Source organism: Cololabis saira, chromosome 15 (genome assembly GCF_033807715.1).
Source record: "Cololabis saira isolate AMF1-May2022 chromosome 15, fColSai1.1, whole genome shotgun sequence".
Taxonomy (NCBI): Eukaryota; Metazoa; Chordata; class Actinopteri; order Beloniformes; family Belonidae; genus Cololabis; species Cololabis saira.
In genome coordinates, this window is record NC_084601.1 from 11,825,691 (window position 1) to 11,852,467 (window position 26,777).

At 46.0% G+C, this 26,777-nt stretch overlaps 1 protein-coding gene across 4 annotated transcripts in view; it reads left to right on the forward strand.

Annotated features, from left to right (window-relative positions):
* Nucleotides 1-466: 466 nt before the first annotated feature.
* runx1t1 (RUNX1 partner transcriptional co-repressor 1) overlaps nt 467-26,777 on the forward strand; it is a 60,196-nt gene continuing 33,885 nt past the window's right edge. For all 4 annotated transcript variants that reach the window (XM_061742500.1, XM_061742503.1, XM_061742502.1 and 1 more), the window contains exon 1: nt 467-1,015. In XM_061742500.1, coding sequence (XP_061598484.1) covers nt 988-1,015 — 28 coding nt within the window. In that variant the 5' untranslated portion in view covers nt 467-987. The remainder of the gene's footprint in view (nt 1,016-26,777) is intronic.

Sequence of the window (26,777 nt, forward strand, 5' to 3'; positions counted from 1 at the left end):
AAGTGAATTGTAAAGCAATTGCCATGACAACAACCTCCTTTTTTAGCTATTTGTAACCAACGGTAAGGGATGTAAATATAAATTTCCCAAATGCAGTTTATAATTTGAGGACAAATTCCTGTCAATAATTTCTGATGTCTCTTAACACCTACAAGGGGCTTTGGGTAGTGTACAAGAAGAGTGCTTTTGCCTTGACCCTTGTTTTTCTAACCTGTTTAGGACACACAGATACTGGCAGCAGCCCAGTATCGCCTCTTCCTCCTCCTCCTCAAGGCTGATTTATGGTTCCGCGTTACACCAACGCAGAGCCTACGGCGTAGGGTGCGCGTCGCCGCGTACCCTACGCCGTATGCCTGCGTCGCTTTAACGCAGAAGCATAAATCCGGCTTGAGTAGCTCGCCGGTCCCGCCCATCGCCACCTGGCTCTGCTGCACCGCCGACTGCAGGCAGAGAGCCGCTACTCCTCTTCCTCACGCCGACGGAGAAGAAGCACAACACAAGGAGCCCGACACCGAGACACAGTGTGCGCGTGATTTTCTTTTTTTTTCTTCCCCCAAAACCAACACCAACGTTACAGACATTTACGGGATTTTTGGAAGAAAGTGAGAAGAAGACGGCTTTAGAAACGGGAAGCGAGCAGCAGGCGGGCGCCGCTGCGCAGTCGCCCTCAGCTCAGCATCCTCCGTCTGCATCTCCTTCTCATCCTCCCCTTGTTTGCCGCTGCGCTTTCACAACACTCCCCATCCTCAATATCCACACTAAGTGAGAGCCGCAAGCTGCGCACTTTTCTTGTTTTTTTTTTCCTATTTTTCCTGCCCTAGTCGGAGTTTTGAACCCCGTTCCCATAGCTGCTGGAAGTGGACCGCAAAACAGCTGGCTGGACTCTGTAGTTTTTCGTCTTCACGACGCGGGCGGATCACCGAGGGGACCAAAGCGCGGACTCGAGAAGACTGGAAATAATTTATCCCTCTCACATCGACGTGCCGCATGGTGGGAATTTCTGCCTCTTTTCAGTGTAAGTGGACTCTTTCTCATGATCCGATGCTTATCTCCGACTACACACACTCGTGCCCGGTGGAGGGTTTCCCTCATGTAGACGCGTGTGCCAAGTGATGCAAATAAACAACGCAAATCCAAATACTGACCCACTAAATAAAGTCAGATTTTATATTCCTACAATTTTATTTCAACTAGACTGACTTTGTCGTATGCAAAACATTAGATCTGTGGATTGTGCAATTTAGAGACGTGAAGGATTACCGTTGGTCTATAAGAATAGACTTGCGCTATTTTTATTGTCTAAGCCATTTTCGGTCAATATTGCAAAAAGCCAAAGTTGTGCACGCATTTGACCCATTGATACTGGACACTGGTTGTGTTTCAATGAATGTTCTGCCATTTAATAAATTAGCCAGCCGCTTATGGAAATGTTGATTTTATTTTTGCCATTTTCTGAAGTTGGACGGCTGCTTAAACCCTCACTGACGGAGACGAGTATAGCTTTCCATAAATGACAGTTTGTTTAAATGTTTGACTCCAGCGCATGCAGCGACGTTATCCATAAAAGGCAGATGCTGGTTCACAGTCGTTTGTGGGCAACAGGCTTTAAGTTCCTTCCATTTCTGTGGAGTGGATTTCACATGAACTCAAAGTTCACAGAAGATGATCCACATCTGCACGGGTCTATAATGTGATCAGAGGGAATAATGTCAACAGTGTTGCTGCAGATGTTTAAACGCCTTCACATCTTTGCTGTACATTTTTTCAAATCCTGCGTCTGTTTGGCGGAGAAGAAGCGCATCCTCTCTTCTCATCTCGGCAGTCCTGGAAAGCATTAGGAGAGATTTTTTGCAGTTGTTGAAAGCATCCTCCCGAGCACTGACACAACTGTCAAACACATTCCCTCCAAGCCAAGTTTCCATCTCCACCCGCGGCCACTTTGTCATCATAACCGAGAGACGCACTGAAGGGAAAACAACGAGCGGGATTTCTCCCCCTTTTTTTTTTTTCTTCCTCCTTATTTTTATTTCACTTTCTGGTCTTCTTTTTTTTTCTTGTTTTATTTTATTTTGATGTAGTAGCGTGGAGCTGAAATTAAAGGCTTGGGGCTATATTTGCTCCAGTGGGAATGTTTGGCCCTGGCTGGGAAAAGAGCAGCGGTGCGGGTTTGGGAGGGAGCAGCCGTCACGCAGCACAACCTGCTGTCCATGCCAGACTGTTCTCACGGCCCAGATTAGAGGGAGAAGGAAAGATCTCCTCAGCAGACACGGGCCTTGTGCCTCTTTTTCTTTTTTTTTTTTGTTTTAAGCATTCAAAACAGATTATATAGATGACATGTTATGTGACGAGGCATAAAATGCTGCTCTGATATTTGTGTATTCACTGGTGGATACCAAAGAGAAACGTGCTCTGTTAATGCGAGACATTAGAGTTTTTACTGTGTTGACTAAGTGTGGCTTATATGGGTCTGTATATGGTTCATTTGGCCCCATGCAGGTTTTATATTCTCCCATAGGTGATCAATAGTTTTAGGAATATTCTGCTGTGGTCAATATGGATATTCTCCCATTCTTTATTGTGTCATGTGGTGATTTTTATTCTTCTATCTTTTATTTTTCCTTAAGCGCTGGGACTTCCATTATAGGGATGACTTGACTGAATGGATCATTACCTGGTGTGTGTGTGTGTGTGTGTGTGTGTGTGTGTGTGTGTGTGTGTGTGTGTGTGCCTGTACAACGATAAAGAGAATATGAGACAGAGAGAGAAAAGGAGTAAATGAAAGGTAAACAAACCTGGTGATGAGGGGAGAGCAAATGATACGCGCTGTTCACAGGTTATCACCGTGTTTGCATGTGCATGTGATTGGAAACATGAATGTGCGTGTGCGTGTGTGTGTGTGTGTGTGTGTGTGTGTGTGTGTGTGTGTGTGTGTGTGTGTGTGTGTGTGTGTGTGTGTGTGTGTGTGTGTGTGTGTGTGTGTGTGTGCTGTATAAACAGGCTTGTAATAACCGGAGCTGCTCTGCGGTCCAGGCGCTGCAGCATCAGCTAGCGCTTCCAGGGGCCATCTGCCCAGCCACCAGCCTGCCTCACACCTGTTCTCCCTCCTCCTCCTCCTCTTCCTCCTCCTCCTCCTCTCAGCTCTCAGGCTATAGGGTCAAATGCATCAGACCGCTGCTCACACACATGGACGGCTTTTAAAAATGATGGGAACCATTTTATTCTCACCTTGACACACAGATAGAAAAATGTACACACAAACACACACACATATATGTATGTATGTATATATATATATATATATATATATATATATATATATATATATATATATATATATATATATATATATACAAACACACACGCACACACACACACACACACTTAATCTTGTGTAAAGAAAGCACTCAAACCCACTCTCTTTGGTTTGATTACTTGGATTTGCGTCCCCTCCCCCGTCGCAGCGCTTATGGCAACCACAGCTAATAGATTTCTAGTGGTTTATATTGCACCCAAACACAGCTTTCAGATCCCAGCAACAAAACAGTGAAGTACTATTATTTCTGGTGGCGGGTGGCGGGTGGAGCGACACACATTCTCCCTCCAGCACGGAGTCACACTGAGGCTCCAGCGCCTGTGATATAATTACAAAGCACTTCTTTTAAGTGTGACATACAGGCGCTTGGATGTGGTCCAGGTTCGCTGTACGGTGAACAAGTGATGTTGACTCAGTTAATCTTGAAGCAAGCGTGTACTTCTGCTGTGAGCTGCAGGGCTTCGCTGCATCATGCGTGTTGTTTTGATGTGTGGCCTCAACAGCTTGCTCCAGTTGAAAACAAAGGCCAACAATTTAATTTTAGGATTGAAGCCAACGTGAAATGAATAAATAAGATGTGCAGTTCATTGACTGTCCACTGGGGGCTGGCTCCAAAAAGTGAGCCCGTCTCCATCGACCCCCATGTCGAAATGACCAACTTTGCAGCATATTCACTGCAGTTTGGGGGTGTGTATCTAGATTTCACATCCATAACAACTGTATAGGGGACAATTGTTTTTCGTACCACATCAGGAAAAATGATATAACGTAATAAATGTGCGTATAGTTAGGGGTTTGGACTTGTGATTGGCTGCTGGCTTAGTTTGGGCATGCATGAGAGATGCATCTTTTGTTTATGAGATTAGATTAGGACCTTACTCTGCAAAATAGCTCAAGGTCTAAGTTTGTGGCTTGCTTATGCATGGCCTCCAAACCTATTGATTAGTTGGGTATTGCATGAATCACTGCTATGAATAAATGTTTTTTATATTTATCGCTTTGGAAGTGCTTGAGAGTGCCAGCATGGGAGGTTTGATGTTGCCTGACTCAGGAGAAATTAAGGTCAGCTCGTAAGCATTTATCATTCTTGTGATCCTCTAATCACACAAATACATTTGATTGTTTAAAGTTTGCGGCGGCAGAGTATTTGGAACACAGGTCGGATTCATTGCAATGCAGGAAAGGGTGCAAATGTCAGCGGATAATAAAACCAGTGCTCCGTGCACTCCTTCAAAATGTATAGATCTGTTCTGATTATTCAGAGCCGTCCGTTACTAACTCCCAGAGTGAATTATAGATGGAATCAAGGTACACACTTTCTCTCCCTCTCTCACCCGTGCCTTTTTTGAGATCGATAAGCCTGTTGATGTTATCAACAAGAGGGCATTTCTCCTCACTGCTTATTGAATTTCATCACCCATGAAAGAGCAGCAGTGATATAAAAAGGAGCTGCAGGTAGATGTGCGTGTCTGTGGACGCAGTGGTGGACCGGTGTGTGTGGAGTGTGTGCAGTGTGTGCAGTGTGTGCGCGCACACTCCCGCGCCTTCCAAACCAAGAGGTCTTTGTTTTATTGTAGTTGTGAGTTGGCCTTTAACGGGAGCTTATTTAATGTCAGAGTCAACAGTGAGCACTACAAACTGATTTTATTGGACTTCTTCAGGTTTTTACTCCAGATAACAAGAGACTTAGGTGGGAGGTGAAAAAGAGGCCAGAAGGGCAGAGTCTGCCAAAATGTCAAATTTCATGGCAGTTTTTAAAGCTTAGCTCACTTAGGAAGCATATCATGAAATGAAACTGATGATTTATCTGTTAACGAATATAACTCAATCCATTTGGTTCTGCAAAAGGCAGCTGCACAAGCTCTGCCACCGAAGACGGACAGCTGGGTAATGTAGTTTTTTCGGGGTGTTTAGCCAGGCTACTAACTATATCTGCAACGCTCAGGGCTAAATTCACACTGATGGACAAGTGCAGGACAGTATAAACACATATCTTGCCTGGCAGTCACTGCTCACTCAGTCCTCTGTATATACACTGACAGTGAGTTGCTAATTAACTTTACTTTTCTCCAACTGTATCTCTCACAAGCAGACTGACACACACACACAAACACACACACACACACACACACACACACACACACACACACACACACACACACACACACACACACACATGCAGAATCCCTCTCTTTGCCTCCCTCTCACCATGTCTGTCCCCTAGCTCGCTCTCTCTCTCCTCTCATCCTCTGTTTATTTTCCTGCCTCCATCTGGAGTCGGCTGATATTGTAATCGCCCTAATGCACATTGCCTTCCTCTCACACACACACACACACACACACACACACCCGCACACAAACATGCAGCCATACAATGTGCCATCCTGACAAGCCCCTTTTCTTATTCCGGAAGATAAGCCACTGGAAGTGATTGTACGTGTGTGTGTATGCGCGCGTGTTGCCGTGTGTGATGCGAGTGCACACGCAGGTGTGTCTATACGGCGTGTTTCACGGATACAAAAGGACACGCGAGTGCGTTTCTCCCCGCACTCTGCCAGAGGTAATGATATTGAATAGGTGCTTCTTCGTAGTGATGTGGAGCGGCGATAATGCGGCCGAGTGAAGATGTTACCCGCTATCGCTCACCTCCTCAATATTCACCTGTCATCCAATTTACATTTAAAGATTAGACGTGGGAAGGGAGGGGAATTCAGGGGTGGCAGGGCAAAGTGTATCTGTTTGTGTGGATGCATATGCTTGTGTGTGTGTGTGTGTGTGTTCAGCAGAGGTTCGGGAGGTTGTAAGGTGGGAATGTGAGCACTCATACAAATCCAGAGGACACACAGACTGGTTTGATTGATGGGAAGCGTGAGCTGTAAAACTGTGCAATTAGATGGGTTTTTTTACATTTTTTTTTTATTATTATTATTTAATTTGCCCACAAAAGAACAACTGGTGTAGAATGGACAGGCTTGCTTCCTAACAGTCCATTAAACCTGACCATAAAAGTTATCTTTGTCCTTGTTTGTGTGAATGCGCGTGAGGTGGAGGAACGGCCGCAAACAGACAGATATGAAACAAACAGGCAGGAAACCAGACAAATTGACAAAGGCAGACACAAAGAGAGAGAAAAAAGGAGAAGGAAGGTTGGGGGGGGGGCTCACCTCAGTCCGTCATGCTTTAGTGGTTTTATTCACCTCAACTGCAGTTGTTTCTCCATTAAAAACAAAACGCAACAACAACAAGAAGCTCTGCATCGTTCGGGGTCGACCTACAGAACACGTGAGGAGAAGCATCACTAGCTGAGTTTATCAGGTTGGATATTTGATTTAAGAGCACTCGTTTTTACATATGGATTTAGGCACGATCTGAAAACGGCAGCTGCTCTTACTAGCCTGGTTAAAAAAATAAATAAAATGAAAAGTGTCATTAAGATCAGCAGACGGAGTGAGAGAAAGAGAGCAGTGTGGATCGATAGATGCAGACAGAGGAGCCTCTGTTTTTTTCCTTCCAAGTATCGACGAGTTCAGTCAATTGCATCTAGAAGAAGAAGAAGGAGAAGGAGAACAAGAACGAGAACAAGAAGAATATGTGTTAAGAGATGGGCATGGGTTTGTTCTCGTCTCATGAATGCCTCGACTGCAAACATGAGCGGCTGCAAGATGCAAAAAGCTGCCACACATTACACTTTACAACCAGTTTCCTTACTATACATGTGTAAATACAGTCAACGACTGCATACGAGACGCATCCGCTGTTGCTTCAGGACTTCCAGTCACTTCCAAGCGTTTATCTACCGTCAGCAGACACAATGAAATCATTGTTTCCACTTCTTGCTGGTTAAAAATCACACCATCGCAGTAAAAAAAATGAGGCCCTTTTTCTTTTGTGCTTGAATTTGACTTGCATGATGGGTATTGTAGGATAAGAAGCTTCCAGCTGTAGTCACTTAGTGTCACAGACAAACAGGGAGACGGGACAATGGGATGGCAGCCGCTCGCCCCGTCTGATTGTATTGTTGTCAAACCAACAGCAGACACCTAAGATGATAAACGTCGGGCTTCAGTTATTTTGCGGGAAAAGGGCCATTTTAGAAATTGGTGGCGAACGAGAGAGAGTGGGAGAGAGAGGGGACACTGGGAGTTTCAGAGGGAAATTAAAGGAGCCTCTCCATTTTCTAAAAGACGAGGCAGAATAAAAGCTCCATTTTGTTTAACTTATGGTGTCCCTCCATGGTCCCCGTTGTTCACACCTGAACCCCAGCTCGCTGCTGCTACCTCCATGTCTGTTCACTCACATTTGTTATAGTTTTAAATGGACACTAGGGGTGGGTATTGGGAAGGACCTCACGATACGATACGCATCACGATACTTGAGCCACGATACGATACGCATTGCGATATCCCGATTATGCGATATCCCGATTATTATATTCTACATAGTTCACCAAAAAATTTAAAAATGCATTACACATCTTAAAATCCAAGTTGTATATATGTACATCAGATGATAGTGATGGATCTTAAAATCCGAGTTGCACATTCATCAGATTATAGTGACAATTCATGGGACAAACTGAGTCAAAACAATGTTTTATTATAACTATACAAGCTAAAGTTACAACATATTTGTATATGTTTTTCATATTATTTACATCATATGAAATTAACATTAAATTTAGTATGAGGTTGCTTTAATTATGTGGCAAATGATAATAAACACAAGAAAGATGGGTACTAAAACCAAGGACAGGCACAGTGATCAGTCAGTATAGATATAAATCCATAAATAAATAAACCTCTGCCCATTATTTTTCATTTTTTAAGGACAGGCAATTGTGTTATATAAAAAATAAATTATAAAATGAAATAAAACGTGAAATAAAACCTGAGCTCAGTGCAGGGCCCTCCCAGGGTTGGTAGAGAGTGGCAATGCCCAGGACTGTCACTTAGGTAGGAGCACTGGGTGATATAATGGGAAAAAGATCGGGGATAAAAAAAAAAATAAAAAAAAAATCGATATTCAAATTTGTAATATCGATATTGAATCAGCTGGAAAAGTATCGCGATATATTGCCATATCGATATTTTTGCCCACCCCTAATGGACACGGTTCCTTTTTATATGTATTACATAAACTAACAGCATTTTCGCTTTAATAAAACAGGACCTGTTCTGAACTGCTTTTATTTATCTACTTTACTCTGTTCTTGGCGTTCAAATCGCAACCTGTTGTAGTTCTGCTGTGGAGAGGTCAGGTGCGACGCTTCGGCTGTGTATTGATGAATGGATGCAAATAGAGATCTCAAGAGCTGCCCCCCCCCCCCACACACACACACACGTGTGTTTGTGTGTAACTGGAACAGACAAGCCTGCCATCCATCCCTGCAAAAGCATCCCTGTATCTGTTCAGAATCTCTAGAATAATATGATACAACTCCGCGACCCAAGTTGCTCTTAAGGATTTACAAATAACAGCCGTTAATCAAAGCGTGTGCTCCTTCCCTCTGCTGAACTTCAACCATATGGACATTTCTTCCTCGGCCGAGTGCTTCGTGGTCGCTAAACTTTTGGAAATAGGATATGAATAATGTCTACGCACGTCTATATTGCAATCTACCTTGACATTCATTGTGCTTTATATCAGTTTTGCATGATTGTGGATTTGCGTGGACCTGATCCCACCGCAGCCTCTGAAGTTTTATGGCTCCTACGGCGTACAGCCGCGTTTGCCTGCTCTGCGTAAAAAGAGGAGCCATTCGTGGAAGAATCCGGCTCTTTCCAAGAGTTAAACAGCTCCAGATTGCGGCACAGCTCTTTAGTCCTGTTAACATCGAGAGTGAGCGCGGCGGAGGTGAGCGAGAGAGACCAATGAAAATCCACGTGAGACAGAGAACATAAATCCATCTTCCATTGTAAGGGCTGAATTTTTTTATTTTTTTTTGCAGATGTTTCAAGATGTTTGGCCCAAGAGATGGTAATTTCTTGCCCATCTGTCCTCTCGCCGCCCCCTATGTCTCTTTATCAACATCTGGTTTTCGGCACAGCGGGGAAACAACTGTCTTTTATAAGCCAAGGGTTCCCAGTTCCCCCTCTGCTTGTGCTATTAGCTTAACCTCAACTACTGCACTCTCTCTGTGCACACATATTCACATGTGCTAACCATTAGGAAAGCATACCATTCAGAAAATGCAATAACTTTCAGTTAGAAGCAGAGATAAAGAATTTTTTGGCTTTTTTTTTTTGCTCACTCTTCACTTTTTCCGTAGCTGCAAAGTATTTGGGGTTCTGGTTTTATGCCTCCCCTGCGAGAGGACAAATTACTGCTTCGATGTTAGTTTGAGGATGCTTTAGTGAGAGGAAAGCCCCCGCCCCTTCAATATTTTAATACAACCCCCGGATTGCTTTCTTCTACACATTTGAGCACGAAGAGGAGACTCAGTTCAGCAGTTCACCAACACATCGCTGCATATTTGAGCGGCACAAAGAAAACTTTTAATTCACCCGTTCCTCCTTGGTCGTATTAAACCGTCCACAAAACAATTTGCAGCTGTGCAGGGATCATGTGTTGCTGTGCAGCTGCAGCTTTACGTTTGCAAGTGTAAGCATCCCATACGTACAGTAAGCCTGGACCACGTGTACACGCATTTACAGAAACACAGTTGCACTCTAAACAAATCGGTCTCTTGCTTGTTCACAAACAAAGCTACGGTGCTCAGCACCATATGGCAAGGCTGTCAATCCACAATGAAGGCATTTGAGCACGCTTTAAGTGCGCCACGTAAGGGGGGGGGGGGGCAGAAAGATGCATGTTTGATGGGGTGAACGGTATTATGAAAATGATGTGAAACAGCATATCAACAGACTGGCGTCCATATAAACATGAATTTACAGACACACAAACACACGTGGGAGTCATCGTTTACACATTTTTCGCTGATGTTTGTTGTACGCATGAGTACAATGCTCACTCTTATTCCACCACGTACCCATGTCCTACTTTTTTTTTGTCATTTAGTCGCTTAACAAAAGCACGCTGCGCTCATTGCTACTGCCAATTATGCTCCATTAAATCAGTGTTTTTTCCCCATAACACAACACAGTCTCACAGAATAGTAAAATGCATTTCATTACCTCAGCATGGAACATTTTTACCTCTTCATCAGAGTGAAAGGCTTCTCTAAATATTTAAGCAAGTGAAGCTTTGCTGTTTGCCAGCTGCATGCAACAAAATTCAGGTCAAGCAGCCAAATAAATATATTAAAAAAAAGGAGAGAGAAAAAATCAGGCAATCAGGGTAGTTATTGTGTTAAAGAGGTTGAAATGAAGCGCTCCCGGTAGAAGTGGAGGATGCAGCCTGCCGTATTTAGCAAAAATGAGAATTTTTGTATTTGCCTTTGGGTGCAGTCGCGGGAAAACATGTGCGGACTCACGACAGATGCCCCCCAACTACTAAAGAGACTAATGCATTAGTCGTGCACCGCCTCGGGCACTGCCTTGTAGGTCAGTAACAATACCCAGTCACCAGCTGATTGGGTGAACACAGACACTCACGCACGGCTGTGTTTATCCTGATCTCACATGTATTTACCAATTTTTTACCAATCACGTTTTTATTTTAATTCCTCTGTATGAATTGTTTGAACAAACTTTTTTCCACTTAGATGGTTCTATTTGATGTGAACGAGCGTATTCGTGGTTCCCAGTTCACGACTCGACCAGCGAGATGATTAAACCTGTGCGGTGTTTGGCTGCTTTTGTCTACCGGGGACCTGTTTCATTGTGGAAGGCAGGTGGCACCTTCATGGAAAATTGATTGTGGAGGATTAGATTGTGATTACCAAAGGGGTGGGGGAGCAGAAGCAAAGATGTGGGGGAGGGAGACGTGAAACATGTCTATCAGAGGTCAAATCAAAACATTATCATGTCTGTGATTACAGCTCTCGTATATTAATTCATTCATTAGGAGACATTCAAAGTGTTCTTTTGGTCCTTCCTAGTTTCTGTGGACTAAATCCCTCTTCTTTGTGAGAAACTCATCGGTGCCCGGTTCGACCCAGTGGAAGCAATCTGAAATGGAATTGTTGCGTTTTCGCCTGGAAACCACATTATTATACAGCGAGAGGGAGTTTTGTGTGCCTGTGGCTCTGATGTCAGCCTGTTTGCCCGTGCCAGCTGGAGAACACGACCCTGAAAATAGAGAAAGTGGGAAACGGAGAGTAGCTGGTACGTTTGTGAGTAAGGCGAGACTGCCGGAGCCTGATGCCAGAGGCCACAGAGTCCAGCAGCCAAACGGGAGACGGAGGCAGCGACAGACAGCAGAAAGAGAGGCGGAGAGAGAAACATCATTTACTGTGCTAAGTAACATTTATGAGTTTCCAAATTGTTTAAATACACGCTTCTGTTTTTTGGGGATTCTTCTGTTTTTAGACGGCCAGTAAAGTGTTTCTGTGGAGAAAAATTTGGCAGAACAATAACAGATGACATCACTCTGCTACAACGAACCAGTCGTTATCAAGGAGCTCACCAGCAGATATATGTGAGATACTCAGCTTTCTTAGGAAATCACATCACGCCTGAGGATTATGGTATTGAGAGAAACGCTGTACTCATGCTATGTGTTATCTGCAGGGAAAATAACTTTTTACTTTTCAAGGGCAAGGCTACTTCTTGCTTCGAGATGCAGGAAGAACTTTTCAAGTAAAAGATAAAAAGACAAATGATTGCCAGTGTGTGCGCACGGTGAGGAAAATAGCACGTCTGCCATAAATACGCATACGGTCATCCCTCCAACCCTTGAGAACGATCATCGTCCTTGTCTCTGTCCTTTCTGTGCAGCGTACGATGGCACTCGATCACGAAGAGACACAGCATCGTATTTCATAAGCCAGACCGATGGTGATTCTAGCTTCAGGGAAAGACACATCAGGGCTTTTCTGGGATACCCATGTCGTTCATAGGTTCACATTTGTTTAAGACATTTTGATTTGTCAAATATAATCGTCACAGAGGACAAAGCAGTTATTTCTAGCACCGCTTCAAACAACAGTCATCTCTCTGAGACCAAATAAGTTCAGCGGTCATCAGCTTGTAACCTTCTTGGTGTATTCTCTGTCTGTCCGTTCTCCTGTCTGCACTACCTCTTTAATGTTTGACCTCTTTTTGACCAAGTCCATCCATTATCTGCACCCTCTTCATCCTAATCAGCTTCATGGGGGTCTGCTGGACCCTGTTGCTGCTGTCATGGACCGCAGAGTCCATCACTCGCACTTAATCCTATGTACAAAAAAATTATCAACAACCAGCCTTAAAGGCAATTAAATTGAGATTTCTGACACAATTTTGGCAGCCCGATTGACAGATTACAATCCACTTCATCCCCGTGTAACCTAGTTCCCCTTCCTTCATTTACTGTCAAATACATGTATGTTGTTGTCTTCCTGAAAATAAAGGATTGGACATACAGTATGAAATGTGTGGCGCTTGTATGAAAAGTTGGGCTGAACTACCGAAAATCATTGTGATTGTGATTATTTCCAAGTAAAATACGCTCAGAGAGGAGCCCAGAGCAGATCTGGTCAGGATGAGCAGGAATGTTTTCTGACCTCTTTCAGCGAATCTCCGTGCCTAACTCGTGCAGTTGACTCACTGTTCGGCGCTCCAGGCAGCGTCTGAGGAAGCCAGATAGGACGGTCACTTACCCAGGGCACGAGACAGGACAAACGAGGTCAGGTCCAAGGGAACTAGTCCCTCCCCCCTTTAACCCCGCTCCCCCTCCGCTATCACCTACGCTCCATCTGCCTTCCGTCCCACGAGCGCTGTTCCAGCTTTAATTAACTGAAACTAAATAAAAGCATCTTGGTTTTGGAGAGAGGACTGGTGAGTGGGTCTCTAATGTGTGTGTGTGTGTGCCTGTGTGAACAAGTTGTAGCGTGTACTTTCAGGGAAACAAGACATTGAACCGAACAGCTCAAAGGACTCTCTTACACAAAGACACAAACAGCGTCCCTTTCACACACATCCTGACCCTGAACCGCTAACTGTCCCCAGCAGTCTCTCCCTCACTGCCTTGGGCTCCCTTCCTCTGGGCTGCCATCCTCATCCCCTCCCCCCTCCCCTCAGGTTCCTTCTGGTTCCCTTTCTGGTTCCTGACCATCGGGGCTATCTGTGGACGGCCAGCGGTTCCTCTAATTCTGTTGTCCCATTGTGTGCTGAGTTGGGCTGGGCTCTGGGCCCCGGGGGCTGGGAGGGGAGCCAGGAATGGCCTGATTCCTGTTGCTGTTCTAGTTAAAGGAACTGTGGCACCATTTCTGGTCGTGCGCAACTGTTGTGAAGTGTTTAGGGCTATCTTTTTGAGAAAATTGTATGCAGCTTCCTTTGTTTTAGAAACGTTGTGGCTTTGATGAGGAGAACTGGGGAGATCAGTTGGATGCTTTGGGTGTTCAAATAAAAAAAAAAAATGAAATAACACAATCTGCTTTACAATTGTTGCTGGAGAAAAAAGTGTTTTTTAATGTACAAATTAATGATATTTCTCTGGCTCAGGATTTAGTGGAAAAGAAATAACCCACTGGCCGAGGTATACTTGTATAATAACGTGAAATGGAACATACTCACGATGAATTATCTTTACAGTCCGTGACAAACTGATGGAAGTACAGTATGTGCTTCGGAAGGACTACAGGCACCGTCTGCTTTCACACAGTCTGGTACACAACCATGGCCATCATTCCTGGTGGCAGCTCCCTCAGTAAACTCTGCTTTGGCTCATGGTGGATCGCTGCATTCGCTGGTGCACCCACTGGTGCACCCACTGGTGCACCCACTGGTGCACCCACTGGTGCACTCGCTGGTGCACTCGCTGGTGCACCCACTGGTGCACCCACTGGTGTCAGTCTGGTACACAACCATGGCCATCATTCCTGGTGGCAGCTCCCTCAGTAAACTCTGCTTTGGCTCATGGTGGATTGCTGCATTCGCTGGGCACCCACTGGTGCACCCACTGGTGCACTCGCTGGTGCACCCACTGGTGCACTCGCTGGTGCACCCACTGGTGCACCCGCTGGTGCACCCGCTGGTGCACTCGCCACCAGTGCGAGTGCACCAGTTCACTCGCTGGGGCACTCAGTTAATTATGACTGTCAAGCCAGACTGTCACATTGATTCGCTTTGGAACAAGATGGTGAAGTGTGTGTGCGCGTGTGTGTGTGTGTGTGTGAGACTGTGGGGGGGTTGTAAGAAGAGAAGTGGCGGATGTACAGATGTATCGCTAGCGCCACCTACTGACACAGTGACAGCCGAGCAGCAAGCCCTCCTCAGGTTTTGTCACTCTGTCTTCATTTTAACACCTTTGCTTGTTCTCATCTGTTCATGTCAGACGTCTCCTCTCTCCAGTTTCCGTATTGCTCCTCATCCTTTCAACACGCTAGCACTTCCCCCTTCTCGCCTCCTCATTTTGAACCACTTCTCTTGCCAGCATCAGTTGTGGTTTTTTGTGTACTGTTATGACAAATCAAGCGCTCTGCTCATCTCGTGTCATCAGGGCCCGCTCCCTTCTCCCTTCCTCTATCGTCAGCTCACTTTGTCGTCACGGAGGTGATCAGACTGAAACTGGGACGAGCGGCTGTATGTTGGATAAATAGATCACGGTTGTGGGCGTGAGAATTTGTACGACTGGATGAGGATGCTCAAGCTCGAATCACAAAGACTTATCGTATCATTGTTTTCATAATATGTAATTGTTGTAGAGCCTTGAGACACAATGGTAGCAACATCATCAGTATATTTGACATGTTTTATTGGTACATCAATTCATCAAAAGACCATCATATTGCATGGCAGCAGTATTCAGCTGTTCAGCACCTTTGTGATAAGTATTTTAAAAACAAACACCAACAACACTTTAGCAAATCCTGCAGAAGCCGAGACTGGAATCATTCCACAACCAGTCCACCCACTCGCCGACGCAGAAACACTCACACCAAAAGGCCTGCACACACGCATGCACCCACAGCAGAAAAAAGTCATTTGTTCTACCTCATTAGCATGTATTGTGGTGGGAGGCGTAGCATGCTGAAAGGTGAAATGGCTCCGCCATGAATAGAGCACCAGTCAGCAAAGAGGAGGAGAGGAAAAGGAGAACCAAAGGGGGGGTAGGTTTGGAGGAAAGTGTCCAGATGGCTGGGGACCTGCCTCACACCCAGGGAGTGTTTTGCTCACTTTTTTTCCCCTTGTAACCTGCTGATTGCACCTTTTTGATTGTACTCACCCTTGCTCCCCGACTCCGTTTTGCAGCCCTGTGCCTTATTTTGCTCCTGTAGACACAAAGGCCAGACACATCGGCACCTATTCTTCCTCCAGGGTTGTTGATTTGCTACGACATGTACATATATGTACACATGTTCCTTCTTTCTCTTCAGGTCACCTTTCCATATGCGCCTCTTGCTCATCCAACTCCTGGTTGCTGGTGTGACCTTAATTAAAAGCTTCCATCAGCCTGATTTTGTTAGATAACACAAACTATTTACCACCTTAAAGCCCCAGACAGTTTGGACAGCATTCACGTAATCTCCTCCTTCAGTTTGGTGACTGGAGTATCACTTTGATATGCACCATTGAGTCTATTTCTGGTGGGTTGCATCAGATTGCACTGAAGCTGAGGCCATCGCCGGCTGGTCACAGGGAGGAAGAGTGCTGACGGTTGTCCTGATGTTCCCTTTCCCTTTCTCTCAGCGTTGTGTAGCCCTGCCAGTATATCTGCTCATTTATCTTCCCATCTGTGTGAGTCTGTGTATCAGTGTGCCAGTCTGTCAGTGTCTCTTTCTCTCATCCGTCTTCTCTTGATTCCACCGAAGCCCTCCCTCCCCTCCGCTCCCCTCTTCCCTGCCTCTTTGCCTGCGTCTCTCTCAGACGACGTCTTCCAAGCGTGTCTGGTAGGGAATCACTAATGGTCTCCACTGGGGCGTAAACTCTGTAAGGTTCTGTGTATTCTGAACACTCTGAACACACACACACACACTCGCCGACTCACAGACAGCACACGAGCGTGGGATAGCGTGCAGGGGCACGGCGGACTGGAGCCAGGCATGTCCGTGTGTGGTGATGCGGGGATCTCCTCGCTGCTGGCGTACAGCTCTTGCATCACTTCACTCTTTCCTCTCAGAGCATCCTCTGTGCCTTTTCAACTGGACATCTAGATTGGCCAGAGGATGTCCTCGCGGTCCAAATGTGTGTGTGCTTAGGAACGAAGAGAGAGAGAAAGAGAGATGCAAAAAGAGAGACAGCATTTCTTTATTCCAACACTGCTTCTATTCAGAAACACCTCATTGACTCATCATTGAGTCGGTCTTCCAAGGCCCTTTTGAGTTTACCCAGTCTCCCGCAAAAAAAAGTCCCTCCCATTCTGTCTTGCGCAACCCCTCCTCCATCACGCACACATGGACGCATGCACATACAAAAGCTCCATCTCTCACAAAATAGCCTTGATGCTTAATTGAAACCCCTTTTGCAAAACATTTTCTTCTCATCGGCACTGTGTGAATATTCAGTCTAGTAACAGAGGGCAAACTCATTTATTAACCCAAATGTACAAGTATTGACCTCAAGTCTGAGTGGGTGAAGTAGTAAGGAGGGGTCCTGAACTGCAAGCAAAGCCGCTGTGTTGCATTTTCTTGACAAGCTGATTTGTTTAATACTTGAACAAAGTAAGCTCTCTGATGCTCATTCACACGTGTTCAAATGCAGAACAAGTCGTTTAAGTCGGAACGACTCCTGCAGATGTTGCATTTGCAATGCCCGCACCTCTGGTGTGTTTGTCCCTGATGCACAAAAGTGTTATAACAGCAGCCGGTACAAAATGTAAACCAGTTCCAGCCGTCATCCATTCTCCGGGCGCACAGTTGTGCAAAGCTTTTGTTGCCGTCTCCTGGATTATGGGCTTTGACAACCTTCCCCATAAAGTATTTGTTTGGTTGCCGGGGCGTGTTGCTGTTATTACATGTTTTTGTTGTGGATGAGATGGTGAAAGTGGGACTGATTCCAGGCAATCTGGGGCAGAGGAGTGAGAACAAATGATCTGAAAAGAGGCTTAAGGATGCTGCGGCAGCGTGAGGAGATATCTGTGGTTTCGGCCTGTGAGCCATTAAATCCCGATCAGGTGAAAAGCACAGCTACAAAGACGGATCACGTAGTTCGAGTGGCGTGGGTTTGCACCGGGTGTCGTATCAATATCTGAGAGAAAGTCTGTTTAAGTGAACCCTGCTGTACTCTCACCTATCTCATCTCATGGGTATTTTTAAGCAGCACACCGGCAAACATCAGGTTCCTAGCGGCTATAATGCTGGAATGCTTCATCGCTCGTCCTCTTGTGAGCAGACTGACACACAGAGTCATTCAGATGGGTGTAGAAATGCAGTTAAAAGCGTAAAAGTTTTTTCTTTTACACTCCTGAACCTGCGACAAGATTGTGTGAATGTGCACGTCTGTGCAGGTCCGCATGTGTGCAGATGCCTGCAAGCTGACAGGGAGTGAAAGCCCAGACATATGCTAATCAGATGTTGTGATGATGGCTGAGCAGACGGAGAGAAGGGGTGAGAGCGCTGGAGGGAGGAACAAGGAGTGAAGAGAAAGGACGAGAGTTTAGCAGACAGGGTGAGAGAGGAGAGAAATGGGGAGTGGAGCAGAGGAAAGTGGTGCAATGATTAATTTTCTTTCTGCAAAAGACAGTGCTGAGAATCAATTGGTTTACTGTAACTGAGCCCACAATAAGAGTTAAATAGCTCCTAAAGCCATGCACACGCGTTTGTTTGTCAGATATTAGTGCAGCACTCCTGCCTCTGCAGCGTCATCTGACAGGTCACCCACCTAACGTGATGGGTTGAGCCGTCACTTATCAACACAACTGACCATTGTGTCCCAAATCCTGCATTTCCATAGATACAGTTTTAACCGAAGAACTGGATTCTTGTTGACGATTGCAGCTGCACTGCGTTCTGTAGCATTGGATATGTGCTCAGGGGCTGGACACCGGCTCATGGAACCATCAGTTTTTGACATATGCAAAACTTCACATAGGACAACTCTCATGAGCTGCTCATGGAAGTACAGAGTAAGAGCCTTAGTTTGAGGCGAAAGGGCCAACTTCTGATCCAGTGCTGGGAAACCTACGTCTAACTTTCCAAGAAGAACTTTGGCTTCCCGACCTACAAATGTTTTCTAGCTCTCTCATGAAACTTTGCTACTAGGCGTTTTTCAGTTTCTGTTTGTAGTTAAAGATTTATTGACAAATAAAGTTTTAACGGGATTTGGTTGCATGAGGGTAAATGTTCCATGGGGAGCGTAAAAGTACCGGGCCTCGCTGCAAATTTGAAATCATCAAATGTTATCAAACGGTAGTTTTATTTGCTTCGTAAAAATATTCAACATTTATATTCATGTCTTGGTGCGAATGTTGTTTATCAATATATCTGCCGGGTACACCAGAAGCTCACGAGCGCTGGCCCCGGAGGCTTTATCGGGATTTCATAGTTGATGGACTTTCCGATTAACCCTTTAACACACGGGTCCGTCATGAACGCCAGGCAAGGATATCGGCTACTGCTGGACCATGAAGCAGCTGCAACGGACTGAGAGGAGAGACAAACACGGACACATTCTGACATTGACTATTCAAGGATAAGACGTCACCATTTTTATACACAAAGACGTTAAAACTGTTTAATAGCTTTCAATGGACCTAAAGTGTAACTGTTGCTCTGACATGAATGTGAAATTTGGGAAAGTTGCAGTCCTTGAACGTCCTGCTTAAAAAGCCAGTCGGTCCCCAGAGGAGAGCGGTGGCTCGCTCTGGACTGACCTTGAAGGGTTTGAGGGGTTTGAGTTGAGGTGGCAGCCGTCGGGGACAACAGCCGATGATGACTGGCTCTGTGCCGAGTGGGCCGCCCCGGGCTGAGCTCGTCACCGCTGTAGCTGCCTGCTCCAGGCCAGCCATCGGCCTCGGATGGTCCGGGTTGTGGTTACAGTCCAGCTGCTCTTCTGCCAGAACCAGCTAGCTGGGCCGAGGATAGGCTTGCAACACATGGCTGCAGTAGCTGTGGTGGAGCTCTGTTGGCGCCACTGCAGCTCTGGTGAAGCTATGGTTAGTCTGGTGGAACTCTGATGGAGTGACTGCAGCTCTGGTGAAGCTAGGGTTGCCACCTTTCAGAAATAGAAATAAGGGACGCCCTGATTTCAGCAGCGCAGGAGCCAAAAAAAAAAGCCCCAAAACTTCTAAACTGAATAAAAATGTGTTTATTTTATATGAAAAAACAAAATGCTTTGATTTAAAGTTTAAAGTGCTTTAATAGCATTGAACTTTCATGACTGTAGAGACAGACAACCACACTAGCAACTTATAATAATATAGCTACAGGTGAAGAATATGGTGTAAAAGTTAATTTATTTCAATAATTCAACTAGAATATGGTGTAAAAGTTAATTTATTTCAATAATTCAACTAGAATATGGTGTAAAAGTTAATTTATTTCAATAATTCAACTAGAATATGGTGTAAAAGTTAACTTATTTCAATAATTCAACTAGAATATGGTGTAAAAGTTAATGAAAATACGGTACAAATCGTGTCCCGTATTAGTTCAATACGGGACGCAACATTTTTTTCTCAAATAAAGGACAATTCCGTATTTTACGGGACGGGTGGCAACCCTAGCTGAAGCTATAGTAAAGGCCGAATTATGGTTCTGCGTCAAAACTGCGCCGTGCCTACGGCGTGTGGTACGCGTCGACGCAGACCACACGCCGTCACTGACGTGCACCTCCCGAAAATTGTAACTACGCGTCGAGCGACGCAGACCACACGCAGACGGAGAGGGCTGTGATTGGTTCGCTTGGTAGCAACGCATTTGCGGTTTCCGGTTTGAAGCAGTCGTGAACTTTCAGGGCTCTTTTCTTCGTTTATGTGTGATTTTTTTTTATTTTGGTTTTTTGCACAATAGTTGTCCTTATTTCTTTGATTCACTGTGACTGGAAAAAGTCGGATAAACCATTCAGAAAAAGATCGCTAATTAGCGGTCGCGGGGGGTACTGCATCGCGACCAAATGGAGAGACGGAGAAGTCCGAAGGGTTCAATACGGCGTCACGGCTGGGGCGTGTGCTCTGCGTTGGTGTGACGCAGAAGCTTAATTCAGCCTTTAGTCTGGTGGAGTTACTGCAGGTCTGGTGGAGCCACTGCAGGTATGGTGGAGCTACTGCAGCTCTGGTGAAGCTATAGTAAGTCTGGTGGAGCTCTGGTGGAGTTACTGCAGGTCTGGTGGAGCTCAGCCAGAGTAGCAGCATTCCTCACTGCAGCAACAGTTTCAATCAGAACCAATAACGTTAGTGGTGATGTGTGTGAATGTATTCTTAATCTGATTCTTATCCACAGTCTTTCATTTTTATGCTTAGCTGAGGTCTTATTGATTGTTCCAGGATCATCTGACCTGCTCTGCAGTATAAATGTTCACTTTGGTATGCTCCACCTTTGGATCCACTGGGATTGAGCTGAGTATTGTTGTCATATTGATGTCATACTGCCAGTATGACGTCCTCCGTGGCTTCAGCGCCACTCCTAAGAAACCCATGAGTGATGTCACGGCACGTTTGTCCTGTTCTTTTCATTATGTTCCTGGTTAAGATGGCATTTTTAAGACATTTTTAGTTTTTAAAACCTCCACTGTGACTCCATTGATGTGTCAATTGAATTGGTAATTCAATTCATTTTATTTTTTGGAATGCCTAACTGTAACCTGGCGCGCGCACAAAAAACAACACACATGACGTCGGAGGAGAGAAGAAGAAACACCCGGGCCATTTTGACTTGAGAGAGAGAGTTCAGAGGGGGTCACGGCAGCGGCACACGGCGGCTCCAAATGGATGTTCCTTGTTTGTTATGAGGCGACTTCCTGCAGCGCATGTGGCATCTTAAGGGTTGGGGGCAGGATGTGGAGAAGGAAGGAGAGCTGAACAGGGATACAGGAGTTGTGAAAATATAGAGAGCTGTGAGGAAACACCAAGAGGAGGGGTGAGCGCCTGTGGAGCGTGAGAGAGAAGAAGTCGTAGATCCATCAGCTGAGAAGTAGGAATGGAGACGGAGAGGAGCGGCAGTGGAGCAGACACACTTCTGCTCCGGGTCGTGGTGAAGGAAACGATCACGGCTAACACAGAGCAGGAGTAAGGGGAGAGATTCTGGTGAGGAAAAGCGTATCAACTGTGATAAACACATCAAAACGCTAACATCATGATGTGTTTCTTTTGATTTTTAAATAAACTATGCCCACGATCTAGCTGCCCCTGGCACACGTGAACCTTCTCCTGCAGGACAAAAGTGCACGCCACATGCAGGGAGCTCGTACATTTCCTTGGCCTTCATTTTCAAGTTGCGCTTCAGAGCATTTAAATGAGAAACATATGAGAGCGAGAGCTTCACCCAAGGAAGAAACTCTGTAACAGGCACCGTTTTTTTCTACTTTAACTTTTCTTTGATGTCGATTCCACGGTCCGCACTCATGTTGCCTCCCCACTTCCCTTCTCCTGTCCTATTTTCCTCTCCTGTCCATCATTTTAAAGTGCTCTTGTCACCAATTCTGTCTCTGCACTGGTTTTCACTCTTTTGTTCACTTTCATTTGCTCTCCTCTGGCGAGGAAACACTGTAATAAGACGCAGCTTGATATTTTTGGTCTCCACAAGCCTCCATTCCCTGTGTTTTTCTCCAACTCGTTCACCATTATTATGTCTCATGTCGTACGTGTAGTAGTGTGTATCTACTACATATACGTGTCTTTTGCTGCCAAGACACCACCGCCACCCTCATTTCATCAATATATCTGACAATTGGCAAAATCGCTGGAATCAATGGCAGTAGCAACACATAGAAACCCTCAATGCACAGGTGGCCGTGGCACAGCGCTGGGATTCGTGGCAATTAGATGAAATGTGATGGTAAAACAGCGAGGGAACGAGGAAACGGGCAGAGCGTTTTACGAGAGCGAAAAACAAGGGCAGAGAAGGAAGCGCGGGGAGAAGTCGGAGGCAGCACGCAGATGGCGAGCTGTCAGCGGCCGGCTGTGTGTGCGCGCGTGAGCGCCGTGCTCGTACCGTACATATTTGTGGATGCTCCACGAACGTGGAGTGCACGTCTGCCCTTGCTGTCTTGTGTGCAACCATGCGTGCGTGCGTGCGTCTGTGCCCTCTGAGCTGAGGAGAGGCGCTGCATGTGCACAGAGCTCTACCCAGATGGCACTGGCACACAGACAGTGCGAGGCTGGTGGGGTTGGCACGGCGGCCCCGTGCCGGTCGGCGCTGCCAGACACCGTGCTTTCCCCTCATGCACCAGTGCGAGAGTACCTGCTGCCAGCCTCCTGAGCTCATTGACTGACTGTCTAGCTCATTCCACCGGTGAACTTTCTCTGGTTCTGACCCTGCAGAAGTAAAAAAAACCCTGCTCTTTCCTTAAACAATCAGCAGCTGAGGATGGGGCATTCCCTGAATCAGCAGAAGCTGAAAAACACACAATCAAGGCAAGAGAAGCATCATCACATTTGTCTGTCACAATAATCCCCGGCATATCGTGAGCATTTCAAACGCTCGCATCTGTGCGCAGCTGCTTTGCAATTAGTTCTGTTGATTCTGTTGTTGCCACATGAGCGTTGGTGTCTTCATTTCATCGTCAAATAACGGATGAGCGATGAGTCTTAACACACTGCGACGCTCGTGCTGATCTATAGGTCTGCGATGGCGGGCTGCCAGCACCGAGGGCTTCCGGCTGGATGCTTTGATGTTCGTGCTCTGCCTGTTTGGAGGAAACGAGCAGAAACACTGAACAGCCATGGAGAAGGAACGACGGCGCTGGTGTGAGCCCCCGTGGGTCTTTGTGTCGCAGATGCACAGGAACACATGCGCCTGCCTGCGTGTGGGCTGCGGTGATGCAGGAGTCGTGGTGGACTTTATATTTCCCATGCCATAATCAGGAAGTGTAAACTAACCGCAGATGCATGTGTGTGTGTGTGTGTGTGTGTGTGTGTGTATGTGTGTGTGTGTGCAGTCCCCTTCGTGAGTGAAGGTATAAGTGTGTGTGCCTCTCAGGAAGCAGCTGTGCAAGTGGTAGCGTGTGCCAGGTTGGGAACACTTCAGCAGGACTAAGATAGTGTCTGTGTGTGTGTATGTGTGTGTGTGTGTGTGTGTGTGTGTGTGTGTGTGTGTGTGTGTGTGTGTGTGTGTGTGTGTGTATCTGCATGTGTGTCTCTATTCTGGAGTACACTGCATGTGTGTGTTTCTGTGTGTATGCAGGAGGGTTGGGGGGGTTGTTGGGAGTTTGGGAATTTGGCCACCCATCTGTGCTCGGGTATTTCGCTACTGTTTCCGCGGGCACACACACACACACACATACGCCGTCACACGTGCACGCTCACACATGCAGAGCACTGTGCCAGCCAAGCTGTTCACTAGCTGGTGCTGGCAAGGCTCCAGAGAGAGTGGTGGCATCCATCTGTAGCACCAGAGAGCTCAGGATGTGTGTCTGAGTCTGTGTGTGTGTGCGTGTTTGTGTTTATACCGCAGAAAAAGCAAAACAGTGGCCTGCTCGCGACGCTGTTAGCGGTAGCGGTAGCGAGTGTGCGGGCCGAGTTCAGAGCTCTGATGCGTGAAGAGTTGTTTGGTGGACGGTGGGACGCCGGTGCGGGGAGGACGGCGATCTGAAGCGCCTCCTGCTGAACAAAGACAGCAACTTAGGAGCATCAATGACGGCATTGTCAACAATACACAGCAGCTGGATTTATCAAAGGGGGCTGATCATGCGTTCCATAAAGTTATAACAGTTAATATTCATGTTATATATTTTTAACTCTGAGGTGAATCAATGTAAGAATAATTGTTGAGCCTTGAGGCAGCTCTGGGTATATATTTTCAACTTTTGATGTTGAAGTTACTCCGCAGTCTTTTCTCAAGCACTTTCTGATCAACGACCAGAGAATATGTTCCTCAGTAGGTTTAGTCTCCTGCTGGGACCTCTGCACCGGCGAGAGGACGAGCAAGCACCCGTAAACACATGGGGCTGACGCCAGCCAGTCAGACAAAAGTGGGCTCTTACAGGGGGGTGGGGTTAAGGAACCATTTATACATTGTTTTAGGCAAAAAATGGAGAGTTTAATGTGTAAACCTCTTTTTTATGTATCCTTTATTTATCCAGGAAAGTCCCATTGAGATACAATATCTCTTCTGCCAGGGAGTCCTGGTCAAGATGGCAGCAGAAAAATAAATTCAGTTTCATATAAAAGAAAATACATACAAGGACAAGTAACTTTACAAAAAAATTAAAACATATCAAAACAAGAAACAAACAAACATAAAACATACAAGGATCAGAAAGCTAAAAAGAATTCATGACAAAGAATGACACTTGATTAAAAACAATGACATGTGAAAAATGATTTTAACATATGTTTGAACATGTTAAGAGAGGGTAAATATTTAAAGCAGAGTATGTGTTGTAGTTCATTCCAAGCTTGCGGTGCATAAAAGGAAAAGGCTGATTTACCCAACTTTGTTCGAGTGCGAGTTCTTTACTTGTCATAAAGCCATGCGACGCTCCCCTGATGGAGTCTAGTCAGGGAACATCAGGCAGGATCTTCCATTAAAGTAGACCATGTTTGCGCCTCTCATAGTCAAAGTATTAGTCACGTTATATTCAGGGATATATTGTAAACATCTGACCATATTTACAGAAAAATCGGGGTTAAAATGAAAGTATTATTGATATTTTGGTGAAATAGACTCAACTTGTTGTTGTTTATCAGCACTGGTAGAGGCAGCTTGCAGGCATTCGCCTCATAACCCCAGTGCTTCTTCAGCCGGTTTCACACCGCAGCCACGCGGATTCAGATTCAGTTCGGGGTTCTGGGTCTCTGTCATGGACACTTGACCCCTTGACCCAACACTTGACCTGCCCGCCGATGACCCCTTCATCTCCCTCAGCTCTGGGTTTATTGCATTTTCTGCAGAGAAGTTTATGGCGCTTTCAAGCGAACGGCGTCCTATTGACTGAAAAAGCGTATGACTCCGAAGAGGCATGAAGATACTCTGACTGCAGCTGCTCTCAAAGTAAGAGACAAAAACTAGGTAAGAATCTGAGCTTGCAGTAGATCTAGAACCACATTTCTGTCTTTTTATATTATATTTGGCTGGAATACAGTTTTATATTAGTACTTTTATTTTTTATTAGTCACATGCGTACGCTGTTGGGATGATGAATGAAACGGCATGTGTGAGTGACGTCGCAGAGGTCAGCGTGGGTCAAACTTGTGCGTTGAAATAACTCCCTGGCTGACGCTCGTCTCCTCTCTTGTTTGTGAGCGGGCCGAGATGGCTGCGGGCCGACGGGGAGGTGATTCAGTGAAAAGGAGCTTAGCAGAATGAGTTTTAATGGCCAGATGAAAGGAGACAAAGACACATTGCCGACCTAGGAAGAGTCGTGGCGGTACGGTGTGTGTGTGTGTGTGTGTGTGTGTGTGTGTGTGTGTGTGTGTGTGTGTGTGTGTGTGTGTGTGTGTGTGTGTGTGTGTGTGTGTGTGTGTGTGTGTGTGTCTGAGTGAGCAACAGAGGCCATGGCTCTGCCTCCGGCCAGACTCTACTTCCAGCCACTCAGAGCCATTAGCAAACCACTGTCACCATGTCATATTCAGACTCACACAAGCGCACAAACAAACACGCACACACACACACACACACACACACACATGCCCTCAACAAACCACCACGCTCCGGCGCTCTGCTCACCAGATGTAACTAAGACCCTGTTTTTAAACATCTCCTCCTGCGGCGCAGGACAGAGCGGTGGGGGAGAAGACGAGGAAAAAAAAGTAGGGAGTAACATTTTTTCAGGGAAGGGGGGGGCGGTGGGTTAAGGTTTTTTTGCAAATCTGGTTCTACTTAGCGGGACCCTGGAACACATTTTATAAATTGCAGACATATTTTTTTTTCGGAGCGGTTTAAGGGACGATAGTTAACCGGCAGTAATTTCCAACACATGGCAGCCGTCATGCGGTATTTTAAAAACACCAGGCGAGCGAGCTTCACCGCCGCCCCAGGAAACGTCCCCTCTCCTGCTGTGGGCCTCTGCTCTCTCTCTCTCTTTCTCTTTCTCTGCGCTCATCCTCTGCCTCCACATTTGATTTCCCCATCTGTCTCTCACGGGCACACAACGTTATCTCTCGATTTCAAACGCTTTCCTCGCCCCTCTCTTCCCGAGGTCTGTCTGGAACGCCGTTTCCAAAACCTGCACCTCTTTATTCCTCATTCTGTCACACACGATAACTCAGTCCACATTGCACCCACCCCTCCACCCCTCCGTCCATCCGTCCCCCCCCCCCGCTCCTCGTCTCCATGTCTCTCCACATGGAAGACATAAGCGTCGTGTAAAACATAAGCGCTTTTACT